General features: G+C 43.6%; 1 protein-coding gene across 1 annotated transcript; it reads right to left on the bottom strand.

The window, feature by feature from the left end:
* On the bottom strand, positions 1 to 11,943 carry LOC306930381 (uncharacterized protein). The gene is made up of 3 exons (XM_079511323.1): positions 11,887 to 11,943; positions 2,037 to 2,186; positions 1 to 1,805 (listed from the first exon to the last, which is right to left on the bottom strand). The coding sequence occupies exons 2-3, from the start codon at positions 2,182 to 2,184 to the stop codon at positions 643 to 645; spliced, it is 1,311 nt and encodes a 436-aa protein (XP_079367449.1). The 5' UTR covers positions 2,185 to 2,186; positions 11,887 to 11,943; the 3' UTR covers positions 1 to 642.
* Between the last annotated feature and the right edge of the window lie 1,550 nt (positions 11,944 to 13,493).

A 13,493-nucleotide genomic window follows, 5' to 3' on the forward strand; every position in this document is an offset into this window, starting at 1 on the left:
TCATGTCGTCTTTATTCACTCATGTTGTGTTCTTACTTCAGGTGTGACCATTTTACAATTTTTGCATTTAGCAGTCGCTCTTAATCCAGAGTGGTTTACAGTAAACCGGTAAATACAATGTAATTACATCAAATGCATGGAAATAGTAATCTAGGATCATAGGTAAACCAAGAACCCATCATCAGTATAAAGTCTAAATATCAAAAAAAAGAAAATCTGTACAAACCTATACACAATATAGGAGGCCAGAATTAGGCTAAATCTCAACCGAAGAATTGATTGAATACTTTATTAGTCAGGCCCTATGCATTTGATTCATCAACATAGCATTCCCATGAACCACCATTCAATTATAATATAAACCTGATGCATTTCAAACCTCAAAAAGAGTATTTCTGCAGTCTTAGTCAGTGTTTAGTGTCTGTGCTTGTGGGAGGCACCACACGCGCCTCAACCTGCCTTCTCAGCACCTTTCAGCGGCTTTCCACAGATTACTTGACACATGTGAATAGCTGCTTAGAGAGGGCTTGTTTACACTCTATTAAACCAGTATTGACAGGTAGACCAGCTGTCTACATACTGCATACATGCAATATTAATTAGATGATCCATATACACCAGCATAAAGAGCTTCCAGTCCGGTCAGTATGTGTGGAGAAACAGAACCTTCTCTTGTTGTCTTTTCCACGGAGCTACTAAGGACTCCATAGCCATTCCCAGCACAGTCTCTATGGTTCGTATCAGTAGAATGTTCACACTGAGGTTCAGAGGCAGCACGCAGAGAGAGAGCACACCCGCCAACCCTGTGATTACATTCACCCCCAGGCAGGGAAAGCCCCTCTGCTGCCACCCACACTGGCTCCAGTATGGTGGGTCTGTGAGTTGCTCTGTGCAATATGTCAATGGTATACCTCCCTTTGTCCTTTTGTGCTCCTGTCCTCCCCCGTCTGCAGCCACACATGAAAGGAGGACGAGGTCTCCATGGCGACAGGGTGGCATCTGCACGCCGCTCCAGGAACACGACCTGTGAACAGTGCAGCTGTTGTGTGCTTTCTCCAGGTCAACAACGGGCGGCTCTGGTCCCGGCACCGACACCCACACTGACACGGTCCCTGCACCGCTCGCAGGCTTGGGCGACGCGCCGAGGCCCGGAACGAGGTGCCACCAGCCACCATAATGGTTCTCGGCGTGTGGTTCCGCGCGCTGCAGGCCTGTCGGCGCGCGACAGGCCCGGCGCCGCCTCTGAAGGCCCGTGCCCACGGTCAGGAGCAGCAGGAGGGAGAGGGAGGCCAGGAAGGCCAGGCTCCAGCAGGGCTCAGAGAGGCTCGGCCAGGAGCCGGTGAGCAGGTTTGGCAGGCACACGAGGAGGGTGTTTGAGTCGGTTGTGTACATGCAGGCAGCGGCCCGCAGCATCTCCAAGTTCCACCCCCACCTCACGTGCAGGGCGGAGACGACCCACACCGTCAGGCAGCACAGGTAGCAAACAACATGGCACTGCAGCCACTCTTCGTCTTCTCGCTCTTCGTCGGTGACGTCGCCTTCTTTCGCCTCCGCAGACACCTTCGCTGCGCCAGAATATGGTGTCGGAGCGCCCTCACACCCCTGCCTGTCCGCGGCGTGACCAGCGTCGGCGAGGGGCCACAGAAGTCTCAAAAAAGACTCCACAACGATCAGAGGAGGGGTCAAGATCAGTACGGCCCCATATGTACGGCAGAGAAACAGCAGGATGCGGAGGGCATTGAAGTCACTGGACAGGGACAGCTCAGGTAGCCAGGACTCAGCGATCCACAGGACAGTTAGAAGTACTGTATGAAAGACAATAATAATAATAAATCTTATTTTTATAGCACTTTTTAAACAGTTGCAAAGCCTTTTGTATGTCACCAAAGATAAAAACAAAGGGCGAGAAACATAATAAAATGGAATCAAAGATGAATGTGTGCGAAAAAACATAATAAAAGAGTCTTAAGCCTCATATACTTTGTTGTTGTATGAGCATGTCGCTCGCCAAGAAGGACATGGAGGGACGCTCTTACCTGAGACGAGCAAGTCTGTGAAGAGGAGCAGGCAACAGCAACAGAAACTGACTGGACTGAGAGACGCGGTCACTGCGGGCAGGAAGAGAAGGCTGCAGGCGAGCTTACATAAACACAACACAGTAGCTCCCTCCAACACACCATCCATGGCTGCATGGGACAACACACACAAAACACAAAACCACAGGACAGAGAGCAATTATATATCAACAAAATTCATCCACTTCTGGTTCTTCTGGCTTTTTCCCCCTCGGGCAGAAGATCCCTGGAATGCCAGGAACTCGGCTAACAATACGCTTAGCAGAGTTCCCTACTATTTTAACTTTCAAACATGCTGTGACAAAACGTACTCTCACTGTACGAGCGAGAGGATCTTTTCTGACTTTTTTTAAATGATTCTACACGCGGTGTGTGTTATCCAGATGTTTTTGACCCATGGCTGCAGATCAATATTTTTGTGTACAATAGGGAGTGAAAGTGAACCCTGGACTGCACTTCTGCCCTAAATGTTACAGGTTTCCTCTCTCACTCTCTCTCTCTCACTCACGCACGCACGCACACACACACACACACACCAAAATAGTCACACATAGTCCTTGGGCCAGATCAGATATCGGTACCAAAACTTTACCTATACTAAATTGTTTATAGGATCAATATAAGTAAATTAAAATATGATAGCCTTTCCATGTGTAGTGAGTTGAGCTTTCCTAGACATGTGACTCCCCAATCACCCATATTCAGGACAGCTGTGACACCTGGCTGCTGACTGAATAAAGAGGGACACACTAGGGGGTCCTGAATCATAGCCACGTTGACAACGTTTGGAATAAACCAACCCGTTTGTAAATCCGTCAAGATTTGAGAGAGTTATGACTGTTTCTGTTTGAGCTGCCATTGAACATACTGTACTGTAGCCCCGAAGTAAGATGGCTGCCGGGTGAACGACGTCAGAAACTCCGCCTTGAGCCATCTAGAGTTTATATATATCTATGGTAGATTGTAGTGAGTTGAGCTTTCCTAGACATGTGATGTGACTCCCCAATCACCCATATTCAGGACAGCTGTGACACCTGGCTGCTGACTGTCGTAGGCTTAAGGCCTTGTCTGCCATTAGCTGCTGATGGTTCAGTGGCATGGCGCCTCGAGTCATGGCCTCGTATGCCGACTGCATGCGGCGCCCTTCAGCTCCGGTTCGGTGTCATGCTGCGTTTATGGACCAGAGCCAGGGCTGGACTGGGACAAAAATTCGGCCCGGTCATTTTCGCATGAATTTGGCCCAGACCGGCCCACCACAACCAGCGCGCAGATAGCAGAAACTCTACCGCCCACTCCGTCGAGGCACACACAAACAAACAAGCCCTAATACCACCACTTTTACAGAACAACATAAATTATACAAACCAACAGACAACTACAAAACCCTTTGTAGAGGGTTTATTTGTCACTCACTGATACAGGTACTGTGGAATTTCCTGGTGGCCTGCCGCCTATTGGCCTGTCTGCCTTTATCATGGCGGCCCCCTATGGTCGCGGCCCACCGGGAAAATGCCCGGTATGACCTGTGGCCAGTCCAGCCCTGACCAGAGCACTGACGTCATGGCCTAGTGTGGCCCTCTTAATTTGAGGTAAAGAGCTGCCTATTGTATTTGTATGTTTTAAATTGTAATAATAAGTATTGGTTATTAATATTGTCCTTTTGTTTTATTAGGAGGAGCTCTTTACCTCTGCTGTTTTTGTCCCTATTATTTTGGTTATATATTTTGTTTATTATTTGTGCAAACCAGCTGTTTTAATGATTTAACTTAATAGTAGTTCCTCATAACGGTGTACATTTGGCCCAGCTGTGCCAGTATAGCAGGTATCAGATAGCAGTCCGACAGGTGGGATGGTCACGGCCCTCACGGGTGGTAGGCTGTGTTTGGGATTTAGTATAGTCTGCATGCTTATTCCCAGTTTTGTTGCGAGTGTTTAACAGTATCTCTTGTCTTGCAGTGATTGAAGAGTGACGTGTGTCTTGCCGTGTGTGGGCTCGTTGGTGGCGGTTGACATTTCCCTTCTCTCCCCTCACTCCCTGCCTCTCTCCTGTGTCAGGACGTTTAAAACCCCTGCTACCTGGTATAGTATAGCATATAGGCCCCTAACTGTCATTTTCATATTTGACTTTGATATTGATTTTAGTAATGAAGTCACTTTTAACTAAATGGCATTTTGCTAATGCCTGGAGAACAGATATTCAGGAGGATTTAACAGTGGAACAATGGAGTACGGCTTGTGCACAAGCTCAATCCCAGACTGGGAATACTCGTCTAAAACTTCTACAATACAATTGGCTTATGAGAGTGTCATTACACCAGTTAAACTTAATAAGTATAATTGTAATATTCCAGATGTATGCACCAGATGCGGTGAAGATAGAGGCACATTGTTCCACTGTCTATGGTCCTGTCCAAAATTGATGGAGTTTTGGGGGAAGGTCGGGCAGGAAATAAAGAAGATTTTGTCAATACATATTGTACCAGAACCAAAGTTCTTCCTGCTCGGTCTATATCCAGAGGGACACAAGATAAAGCGTAATGAACAAATGTTTATAGATATATGTATTTTACAAGCTAAGAGTGATAGCATTGACCTGGAAGAGGCCAGACAAACCAAGTATTACACAGTGGTTCAGGGAATTGTCTTTATGTTTACCTTTGGAAAAGATTGCATACATTCTTAAGGACAAACAAGAAATGTTTCAGGAGGTGTGGGGCCGTTTTATAAGATACATAAAGAACAATAATTTGTCACATTTAATGGATGGAGCTGAAGAGTAGTGCTGTTGTTGTTTTTTTTAGTTTTGTTTTTTGGTTATTGTTGTTTTGCTTTCTTTATATCAGTAATTGTCTTGTAATGTTCATTGTGTTTTTTTGTATATTTGTATTGTCATTTGTGTGTAAAAAAAAAGGAAAATAAATACATTGTTGGGGGAAAAAAATTGCATTTTGCAACTGATAAATGGATATTCTAACCTGATATTTATGCTGTCCTGAGTTATAAATAAAACAAAACGATATATTTTGTATAACTGGAAATGCACGTCTCTGCTCCCCTTTTATTTCAACCTTGTGGGTATTCATTATGTATCATATATATATATTCTCTGGGTGAAATTCCCATTGTGGCGTAGTCTGGCTCTGTTTCCGGGCCTTAGGGCCCAGGTTACACATGTAGTAGCTTTTTAGATTTCTTTTGACATTTTGTTATTTTCCTCTTTAGGCGGATTTTCATTCATTCCAAAAAGACAGCCAATAGCATATTAAATGCCATATAACACTCTTTTCGGACGTTGCACTGTTGCTATTTTATAAATTAACCCCTTTTGGTGTTAGCATTATGCTAGCATTTAGCTATTGAAAAATAGCAGATCTACAAGCTCATAGTGGCGCGCTACAAGCTTGTAGGTCTGCTATTTTTGAAAAATCGAAGAACGACTGACATAGCAACATAGCTTTTTCAGAAAACTGTCGGGATGTAGAAGACATTTTTAGAATCTGATCTCAGGTCAAAGTGGGTTAAACACTGACGTGGCTGTGGCCTATTAGTTGGTGGTGGAGCAGTTCTTTCAGGAATCAGTGACAGTCATTCATAGTCGCACTCAGTGCTGTACCATTCAACCCATCATTCATTCTGCAGCCCATGCCTGTGGTACCCAATAACCATGTGCCTACAAACTAAGTAAAGCTGCCATAATATACTCTTCAATCTCCTGTCAAATGTGTCCTGAGTCGAGAGTGACCCACGCCCCCAGGGACAAATGAAGCATAACCCCCATATCCCCGTCGCTGCACCCCATTCGACCGTTATCATACCATTAAATCGGCGAAATCATCCGTTATCATCACCATCGAATGGCCTCACTGTTGCAGTATGTCATTATCACCGATTGTGACGGGTGATAATGTCACTGATGTCCTGACGGAGGCGCGCCGTGTCTGGTGGCCTTGAGCCGTTGCGACGGCCACCAGACCCGACTCAGAGCCGTCCGAGTTACGTCCCGATAGGCAGAGAATAGTATATATTAGTAGCCCCTAGTTTCCATGCGCCGACAAGAGTTGGAAATGTCGGCCAGTATGGCCAATGGCCATACTGGCCCCATTCGATGGTGATAACGGATGATTTCGCCGATTTAATGGTATGATATCTGGTATCTCACAGAATTTCCCCGCCCCCCTTAATACGCCCCCTTTCGGGTCTGTCACATTTTTACATTAGAAAATGTACTTAGATTCTCCAGAGAAAAAAACGTGTAAATGCTAATGTTATAAAGACACCACTATTTACCGGAAGTGGGCGTGGAAAGCGGGCTGTGAGATAGGCCTATTGGAACAATCTCCCGCTGTCTCTTAGATCCATCTCATCTTTCAGTAGCTTCAGGACTTCCTTATATTCACATCTAGACTCAACTTCTCTATGCTTCTAACCTGACTGGAACCAGTAATGACACTGAAGTATTTGCACTGCGACCGTATCTCCATTGTGTAACAGCTGATTGTGTAGTGGTTGGTGGGGTAGGTGGAAGAGGGTGAGCAAGCTATTGTATGTATATCCGTTTGTATCTGTGTACTGTATGTTTTGTGTAGTCGTGTACAGTATGCTTTTTTGTATTTTGTTTGTTTATGGGTCCATCTTGAAAATGAGATGCTGCATCTCAAGGGGCTGTCCCTTCAATAAAATCTGAGAACCAGTCCCCTTATACAGTCCTTTACAAAACCTCTACAATATTTGATCCTTCGAGCTGAATGTTCCATTTACCCCTGGACAACATGAGCATGGCGTCAGACATGCCCGCCAAGCCGTTTCAATAACTTAAAACAAAAACTGTACCTATGAAGGATGTTACAGTGGTGATATGAGAGAGGTTTCTTATCAAACACCTTAAGCGCACTCTTATATGCTATAGCTGTTTATGAATATTGGTTTAAGAATCATCACACTGCAAGACCAGTTTGTGAAGTAGTACATGTGATCATGCAGTGGAGATCTAACAGCACTAACTTGGAACAGGAAGTCTCTAATTTGAAAAAAAGCTGACTAAGAGCCAAGTCATGTCTGCTAGCAGCCGCAAAGCGCCACCAGTAAAGGACGGCAGTCAGCCCCGGCACCTCCAACCCTGGCAGCTAAGCAGAGAGCTCCCTACATGTCTTCCACCTTCACCGCGCCCGGCACCATCAAGAGGACCCGTCCTATGCAGCAACCCATACCCCTCGACAGCCTGGGAACTTTCCCGTCTCCACACAACAAGCTTCATGGACGCAGAGACGGGGCCAGCAAACCCCCTGTTCCACAGCACCATGATCCAGCAGCCACAGCTGAACACATGCCACGCCCCTTCTGCGCAAGGGAGACATGCCTCGGCTTATTATTATTATTATTATTATTAAAACATCGACTGGCTAAAGATCCAGAGCATGCAAGAGCAGAGCCTACAGCACAGAGATCCAGAAGCTGCTGGCTGCAGGCTCCGTCACCGAGCTAAACCCTGAGACAGTCGAGGCCAAGTCCTTCTGTCCTTCCCCCTGGCCCAGTCCAGAGTTGCACCCAAGCAACTCCTCTCCATACCCAGATTGGAGCTGTGTTGAGCTGTCACTGGAGTCCAACTGGCTAAACTCATAGAGAATGAGCTCACACTGAAGATGAATCAGACCATCCCATACTACATTCCATCAGACCATTCCATACTACATACTACATTCCATACCTGTGCCTACAACCTCAGCAAAGTTGCCAGTAAATATACTTCAAATCTCCTGTCAAATGTTCCCTGACCGACGGCCCAGGGGCGAATGAAGCATAACCCCATAGAACCAGTCCCTATGTCTTTACAAACCTTCACCAATATGAAAGTGTCCTTAATTAGAAAATACATTGCGATGATTTAGACCCGACAATCGGGTCTATGATGATTTCTAGGGAAGAAACTTTGAACAGCAGCAGTCTATTGCTTTAACCCAGGGGTGCCCAAAAGGTAGATCGCGATCTACCAGTAGATCACAAAGGCTGTGCAGGTAGATCACATGACATGCGATCCTATAGGGACACCCTATACTATAGGGTGTGTAGGATGGGTGACAAATTCCAAATGTACTTTGTCAATGAATTTAGCTTTCTCTCTCCATTCTGTCATAAACTATAGTAAAACCAAACCAAAACAGGGCGGCGGTGGCTCAGGGGGTAGAGGCCACTCTACCCCCTGAGCCACCGCCGCCCTGTTTTGGTTTCGTAAGATGAACCTAAATAGGTTTGAATGGGGTTTCTATAGGTGTAAATATGTAGGACTAGTAGCATGCCAAAGTTTGTGCTATTGCCATTCAGAATGCATTGGGCGTTTAAGTTAAATAACTCAGAAACTACAAATCATTTCAAAGTAAAACGTTCCAGCATGTGTCTCCACAGTAAGCTGAATTATAAAATGTGTGAATAGAGTTTCTAGGTGAAAGTAATGTTTTGACGTGCCATAGAGCTGCCATTGAGCCCCATATAAATTTCTCAAATTTGAAAGCACTATATTTCTAAAACTATGAAACATTTCAAAGATTTATTTTCAGGCAAACATGTCCACCGTAAGATGAACCTACTGTAAATAGGTTTGAATGGGGTTTCTAGGTGTAAGTATGTAGGACTAGTAGCATGCCAAAGTTTGTGCTATTGCCATTGAGAATGCATTGGGCGTTTAAGTTAAATACGGGGGGGGACATAATTTCTCCCCCCTCCCTATTCCAAAGCCCCCCCAGGTACATTATATATTTAAACTATTTTCAGCAATGGTACACTTATTTTTTCAGTGGGTAGATCTTGTTGAGCTGGTCATTTTGAAAGTAGATCTCACGTCATAAATGTGTGGGCACCCCTGCTTTAACCCATTTAGGCCTCATTCACACCTAAGACACACTTGTGTCCTGTGTCTTCTGTGTGTCATCAAACCATGTGACTCCCATTGGAAATGCATTGAGGCGGCCATGACACAGAGAAGACACAGGACACAAGTGTGTCTTGCGTGTGTCTTAGGTGTGAGTGAGGCCTTAGACCAGGGGTTTTCAACAGGTGGTCCCTGGAAGTATTGCATGTGGTTCTTGACCATGCATAAAGGATTTGTTAAAAATGTCATCCCACTAGTTGAGAAGCAGTGAATGACCCAGTGACCTAGTGACCTATATGATGGCCGTCCATGTACTGTAGTCATTTACTGACAAGTTTGGAGGTCAAGAAATTCAACAGAAAAAGGGAGTTGTTGGCAGTCAGCTAGTCTTCCTGGGGTCCACACACAACATTACAAAACACATACATACACACATACATCAATTCTCAATTACGTATAAAATAGATTAAAACAAACACTAGTATAGAATAACTATAAATATATTTAGCCTAAAGTTGTTCTTTCAACTGGTCATTCAAGTAAATAATTCTTTATCTTTTTCTTAAAGGCTGATTTATTATTTGTTAGACGGATGTCAAGTACTAACTTGTTCCAAAAATCTATAGCTCTATAAGTATAAATTACTGTTTTTTTCATTGAGTTTGTGTTTGAACTACAGTAGGTACAGCGATATGCCCATTCACAGCATGCCTTGTATTGTGGGTGTGTATATCTTGACAATAATCTATTTGTTCAAACAAAAACAAAGGCATCTTTGACTTAATAACACAAAAGAAAAATGTGGCCAAACTTGAGGAAACTCTTTGCTCAATAGTGAGCCATGAGAGGCTGGAGTGCATATTTACAATACTAGTTCTTATAGAACAGCCCTGGCTGCCCTATTTTGTGCAACCTGTAATTTAGCTAGATACATTTTAGTAGATGACCATACAGTTGAACAATAATCCAAGTGACACAAAACTAATGATTTACAAACTTGACCCATGATGTCAGAATGAACATAAGATTGACACTTTCGTGTGACTGCAATACCTCTGCCCATTTTGCTGACTATTGTATGAAGTAAGAATCTCAAGAGGGGGAAGTTCACCGGAATGTCTGGATGAGTCATTATTATTAGGAAATTAATAGTAGTCAATGGACCATTGGTTGAGAAACAGTGGGATGTATACACACGGGAACACAACAGTGGTCCCCAGGTTGATCCTAAATCAGGGTGGTGGTCCCTGGTTCACAATCTGTTGAAAACCCCTGCCTTAGACCAATTCTAAAGCCCAAACCACACCAATGACTCGCCATACAACTCCTTGCAACATGCAACATGTCATGTCATGATGAGCAAGAACTTACAATTGTGCCCATAATGGCAGTTGGAAGGAGTTTGCAGTGTTGCGGTTGACTTAACTGTTTTGTTGCAAGGATAGATATAGTTGCAACTGGATTGGTGTGGTTTGGACTTTAAAACGCCTTCTAAATTCTGAAAATATTTATTCAAAAATTAAATTTGCTATAGCCTACTATACATGACAACAACAGCCCAAAAATAATAGGTTTCCGAAAGGTGAAAACCCCCAAATGGGTTCCCGTCCTTAATGGGTTAAGAGGTCAGCAAGGTGTATCACATATCAAAACTTAATCTAGGGATGTATAGGAATCAAAAAATCAAAACTAGAATTTGCCCCAGTTGGTACCGATATGTGAAATCTGGGATCTTGGCCCAAGGACTAACACACACGCACACACCAAACTATTCAATAATAATGTTAGATTAATCTTTCAAAAACTACGGTCTGCATTTATTTCACGGATATCATTTTCACATTTTGTCCAACCAGGTGCTGTACAGCCATATGCAAAATCAAGTTGCAAATGCATTTCCTTTGCAGATTTTCCTTTTCAGTTCCTGCTTCGGTGGCGTTATAAGTAAGTATGCAAACTATAACCCCAAACACATTATTCTGAACATTGATGATACTGTACCAGACCAGTTTGGTCTGTAAGTTACAGTAACGGTACAGTACAGTGACATACATATCTTTATGAAAGCTGTACATCAAAATGACATACACCACACCTCAATCAATAAACAGGTTAATTGACATATTACATGCAGTGAGAAATGGTTGTGATTGTGAATGCTGTCCTTACCTGTGGTCACAGGAGCCTCCAGTGCAGCATGTCAATAATGAGTCAAATGTTTTATCCTATGTGTTCTTCTCTTCCCCTGTGTCCCTCCCCTTTGAGGTTAACAAGACTCTCCCCCTGTCTGTCTCTCCACTTCGCACCTGGCCTATGTGAGAGAGAGAGCACATGTGTGTTTCAGAGGGTGTGGTTATTTGTACAGAACACTGCAAAACCAGTCCAACAACTAACTAACTTAACACTGGTGTGTGTGTGTGTGTGTGTGTGGCAATTATATGGTGATTTATTTACAAGCTACTAATAGAGGAAAACAATCATGGGCTTTTTCGTTGTATGATTTCTTATTTAACTTCATATTTTCCAGGAAAAGTAGCCAAAAGCAGCCGAGGAATGGCTGTATTTTCTGTGTGCAGTCACTGTGCACAAACTATGTCTCATTGCACATGCAGACGTTTATTCTGGCAATATTTGTATTTGTTCAGTTTACAAATCTACTACAGCAGTTCCCAAACCTTTCTGGACGAACGCCCTCTCGAAAGCATTTTCAGAGCATCAATCGATTGTATACCAGCTTGGATCAACGGAACTAAACAAAGTATAATATATTTACTGATATCACAAAAGCTCTTTTTCATGGTTTCAAATCCACGATTGCTTTATTTATTTTTTACAGAAAGTTTTTAATATGAATGTTATTAAAATCTTAGCGTTTTGCCAATTATTTCAGTAGGTCATATTCTCATGTACCCCCACAGATTGCTGATCTATACACTATAAACAACTCACCTGGCCATTCTCTCCCTGTTGAAATAGCAAGACAAGTGATCACACGGCTTACGACACACTGCTGCCATCTCCTGCTGAACTAAGCACAGAGCATATTAGTAAGAGCTTTGCGGTCTGTTCATTCTGACACTCCTCCTGAGAGGATTAGATGTAATATCACTGTCTGTAAATATCAGTCATGCCATGAGGGACTGCATGGGAGTCTGTACACCAGTGGTTCTAAAACCTTTTTGGCTCAGTTCACCCTGTACATTTTCATCCACAGCACCCCTGAATTACATTGTTACACCTTATGTCATATTTAACGGTTTGTACTGTATGTAAATGTTTCCCCCTAAGATACAGTATTGCATGAGGAAAGTTTGTTTCCATTAGGACAGATTGAAAATAATTGTTATACTTTTAACGTTTAACCACTTAAACCCCAGCATCCCTATTCTGGGGGGAACGTTGTGACGCATTGTGAGCTTGTAGGTCGACTAGTACTGTAGACAGAAGAACACCACCACTACGGGACCTTATGGTCTGTGTTGTGGCGCTTTTGTTGGTTCCAAACATTTCCACATTGCCAACAAACCCACTGATGCACCCAGAGACTTTGGATGTACGCAGATCAAAGAAACAGATTGTCCACAGGTTCAATGTCATTATTGGTTGCATTTACTTCCATTAAAGTGCAGTGATAGTACATTATAAATAGCTCATTCTGGCATTGTCTCTTCTGTGTTGTCTATCTGGTAAAAAAAAAAATTGTCCACCAGGTGCATGCCGCTCCCCCATCACCCAGGCCTACTTATACCCTCTGTCAAGCAATTAGGCCTGGGGAGGCGTGCCCCTGTTGTCCAAACAATAATTATAACCCATCAAACCAATGCAGTAGCTACAATAATTGTGATAATAATAATAGACATACAAAACAGTGAGGATGGCTTCTACACTCCCCCCTAATTGTGCACAGTATGGACACAATTATTAAATACATTTCAAAGAAGCCATGAACACAAAAAACATTATTCAAAGGTATGTGGTATGTGTGTTGTATTTAGGCTTGACTGAATCTTCTTTTTTGTTGAAACTGCAAAAAAGAAAGAAAGAAAGTGAAAGATGGAGAAAAGAAAGGTCAAAGCTCTCAATGGTCTGGAGAAGTCTTGATGTAGCCCTCAAGCCACCACAGGAAGCAAAGCAGGTCGTAGTCCCTTTCCTTTGGCACATCATCCTCCTCTTTCTCCTTCTGCTCTCGCTTGGCAGGCCTTTTGTTCCTTTTCTTTCGGTTCCTATGCCATCTTCCTTTCTTCTTCAGAGGCGGCTCTTTCTTGCCACCCTGTTGGTCTTGGTCAGATGTAATTGTAGTTTCCTTTATGGTGCCATTTGTCTTTCCACCACTGGCTTTCTGTAATGGGGAAGGACGCCTTTCTCCACAGAGTGGCTTTCTCACCTCTTCTCAGCCTCCTCACGGCAGCTGATTCAGCCAAACTGCTGATCATGGCACCCTGCTTGCAGTTTTCTTCTCCCTCAGACATCTGTCCATAGACCTCTTCCGCTTCAGATATGACGCTGAAACAACTATGCCTGTTTAGTACAGTCAAACCAAGCTATACAAACCGGGT

Source organism: Electrona antarctica (genome assembly GCF_951216825.1).
Source record: "Electrona antarctica genome assembly, chromosome: 9".
In the NCBI taxonomy this organism is placed as follows: Eukaryota; Metazoa; Chordata; class Actinopteri; order Myctophiformes; family Myctophidae; genus Electrona; species Electrona antarctica.